The sequence below is a fragment of the Atta colombica genome, unplaced genomic scaffold, assembly GCF_001594045.1.
Source record: "Atta colombica isolate Treedump-2 unplaced genomic scaffold, Acol1.0 scaffold189, whole genome shotgun sequence".
In the NCBI taxonomy this organism is placed as follows: Eukaryota; Metazoa; Arthropoda; class Insecta; order Hymenoptera; family Formicidae; genus Atta; species Atta colombica.
The window spans coordinates 2438783-2442516 of NW_017259281.1; the positions used below are offsets into that span (position 1 = coordinate 2438783).

The 3734-nt window shown below is 35.9% G+C and overlaps 1 protein-coding gene across 1 annotated transcript in view; it reads right to left on the reverse strand.

Annotated features, from left to right (window-relative positions):
- Positions 1-1087: 1087 nt before the first annotated feature.
- The window catches only part of LOC108686712, a 178168-nt gene continuing 175521 nt past the window's right edge, over positions 1088-3734 (reverse strand). Inside the window, exons 7-9 of the mRNA XM_018192148.1 lie at positions 3294-3539; positions 2339-2570; positions 1088-1820 (exon numbers count right to left, since the gene is read on the reverse strand). Coding sequence (XP_018047637.1) covers positions 1592-1820; positions 2339-2570; positions 3294-3539 — 707 coding nt within the window. The 3' untranslated portion in view covers positions 1088-1591. The remainder of the gene's footprint in view (positions 1821-2338; positions 2571-3293; positions 3540-3734) is intronic.

The window sequence follows — 3734 nt, forward strand, 5'->3', positions numbered from 1 at the left end:
CAAGATTGCGCATCACCGGCGAGATAAAGCACTCGTTTTATGCGCTTTAAAAGGAAGAAAAATCCGAGCTCTGTTTATTACGTATTAATCCTTATGATCATCCACGAGGGAGAATTTTCACTGGCTCGACAGACGCGCGCTCTCCCGTTTTCCCGCACAATTGCAAAATCGATTCTATGGCACGAAGGACAACCCTCCAGTTACAATCTCCGACCGTTTCTGATTTAAGTCTAGTTACGCGCGTCCCCTTCTTTCTTTCTCGTTTACTTATCTGTACATTACATGTCCCTATTTACAGTGTGATGTACATACATATCAATTTCTATAAAAATCGGCTATGGCAGCAACTATGACAGCTTCGACATACAAAACCGCTGTAAGTTCCGTTGAGAGATTTTTCTTGAATGTGGGCGTGATCATGTTTGGCTGCTTCTTCAGTGGTCAATAATTTTCAACTGGCGCACAAGCAGCAGCGATTAAAACACGTCGGGTGACTTTTTCTAACACAGATTGCCTCGCAGATTTCACGGAAATTGGTCTGCTTAAATTTCAATACTAAGGAAATTATATAAAATATTACTCATAATCTATTCATAAAATTCAATGTTTTAAGTTGTTTTTCATACATTGTCGACGTCCTCAAAACGAATGTTAGATCTGTTGATTTCTTCCACTGATATAGCACAGATCGCTACAAACCAGTTGTGAATAAGTGTCCCAGAAGTTTGTTACCAATGAATGTTACCGACAGGTTATCGATATGCTTCATGAAACTCACTTGGTGAGTTTCTTCCGTAGGTATACAGTTGAGTATACAGTGAATATACAATGAGTTAATCGTCAGTCGACGAAGTCGATAACACAGTTTCCATAAGATATGTCTACCTATTAAACAATAAAACTCAATCCATCAATTTTACAGTTTAATAATCCAAGAAATAAATATTCGCATCACATGTCTACTTTCCGATACCATTTTGTATTCGAAAGAGTGACAACATTCGATGAATACTGTCACGTCTGATTGCATGATGCACTTTATTCTTTCTGTAACGCTTAAACGTACAGTTCAACGTAAATGCTTGCGATGATCCTTAAATAAAGATATTCCAGTCCTATTCAAATAAACCACTCGAGCCTTCATATACACATTTACAAATCAATCCACATTTCTCGTTGCAGTATTGCAACAAGGCAATGTTAACTATACATATATTATGCTTGTTCCTTTTCCATATCATCTTATCGATGATTAGGATTATACTTCTAATCGAGAATTTTTCAAATTCTCGGAATGGACGACACGTTTATAGATATACAAGTCTATTTTAACAAACATCGACAGACGCTTATTATTGACGTCTAACGACTGACAAATTTGAGATCGCATTGTCACAATATGTACCACAATTCGGCGCAACAAATAATAATTAGTTCAACATCTTCAACGTAATTTACAGCGGTTTGGCACAGCGTGTCCGTCTCTGCCATACCGTTTTGTCGATTAAAAGCAATATTTTCGGGTGCTAACTTCCGGTACCGGGCTCAAGGACGGGGGTCGTCCCTCGCGCGGGACAACCCCTTCCTCTTGTCAGCCATAGTAATAGCTTTTGCTGTTGAGGTTTCGAGGATTTTCTGTGCGAAGGATCGTGTGAAGATTATCTGTGCCAACCATGTGGTTCCCAAGGTCAACGCGCATCCCCATGTTGGTTGCGTGAGATACCGACGTGGCGTGAATGCTTGTCGGTGATAAAGGTATTCTCGTGTCGGCATAATAACGTTCGCCGTGAAGTCTCTCAGCTAACTGCGTTTCGGGCAATCTACAATATAAGAAATATAATTAGAATACATAATAGTTCCGCAGAAAGATAAAATTACAGTAAAATTTTCAAGAAAATCCCTTCTATTATGAAAAGTAAAATAGAAGAACAAAAAGTATTCAAGATTAAAATTGTTTATAAATTTCTAATTCTATAATATATTCAAATTTCGAGTAAACACTTTTTATTGTCTATCTCTAATTGTCATTTTTCAATTACTTAAAAAAAAAATAGAAACAAAGAAAAAAAGAAAAGGCATATTTTTATTCAATCAGTTATTAAAATTGCATTAAAATTACATGTCCAAATTTTAACATTGAAACCTTTCATATAACTCATTTTCTGAAAAACTTTGTTTTTAAATTATGTTATTGTAACAAATGAGCGATATCTAAAATAATTACTTATTTTAGATCTAAATAAGATAGGAAAAAACTTATATTAAAACAATTTTATTAATTCACATAACAGAAGGGAGTTAATATTTTTCTTGTTGAAAATCAAAAAGAGAGATTTACCTTGTGTCTTGCATTGGCACTGCAACCGGCGTGGTGAGATCGATGTCGGCATCAATCTCAGAAATATCATCAGTGAATCCATTAGGGAGAGCTTCATTATTCGCATGGAATTTTGCATCCCTTTTGGCACGATGCCGGCTGATTAATAGGCGGCCAATAACCAATCCCAAAAAGAGCAGAATACCGGCACTGACCGATACAATAATGTAGAGGTAGAACTTTTCTTGGTTGTCTACAGAAATCATGTTAAATAAACACCTTAAACTTTCTTTCTTTCCTGTGTAAAATATCGACAACAGCAGATTCAAGCATCATTAACAATATATAAAAGAAAACCATATTATTTTTTAATTCGTTTTTGTTCGTTTAACAATCTGCTTTTGTCCTGCAGTTGTAAATCTATATTATTTATGTAAATAAATTGTCTATGTATACGTGACACGATAGTCGAATAACATTCAGAAACTATGAAATAAAAGGAAAAAACCAATCAACATGCAGTTCTAATTATTACTACTAGGAACAATACAACGTTAAACACACAATGCTCACATTGCTAGTTGCGATCAATTAGCAGCTACATGTATCATTTTCAGGATCCATCATTTCAATGTTTTCGAATGTCGAGAGACCAGAATATAAATTTCGATTAGTTCGATTTTGGGTCATAAATAAGATCGACGTAATAACTGAGATGCAATAATAAAAAAATAAAATATATTTCAATATCCAAAATCGAGCTATTCAATCTTAACTCATCAAGATTTCTTTACGTGCATGTATCACAAGATGCTCAAGCAGCTACAAGAAGAAATATCTTTCGTCAACGTTTGCCCTCATGGGGTAAACTATCCTATCGTATCCAACCCTGGCAAGAGTCGTCAGGATCGATAGAAACAGCTTTTTATCGATGTTTTATCAGCTGAAAGTAACGAGCGACCGATGGTGTACTTACTCGTTATGAAGGAGTAGGCATTGATCCATTCATTCAGATATCCCACCACTATGTGATCCTCTTCCGGAAACGCATAGACGACGGTAGTGCAATTTCCGGATGCGCTGGCACTTGTGGATATGGTATTACCAATCCCGTTGTCGCTCGCCATTGAGCTCGCCTGGATAACCGTGGATGGTAAAGGCGGTAAGGGTAAATCTTTCGCTCCGATACTGAGCGACTTTAATATGTTCAACCGCGCGTTCACTGTGCACGCGAGAAACAAACGTGAGGGAATTTGCACCAATTGCGTAAGAGTCTAAGCTTGGGTTTTGAGAGTTATAATTTTGATGAATTTTCGATGCTAAGTACTGATATAGAAGAAACTACTGTTTACTATTACTATTATTATTATTATTATTATTATTATTATTATTATTATTATTATTATTATTATTATTA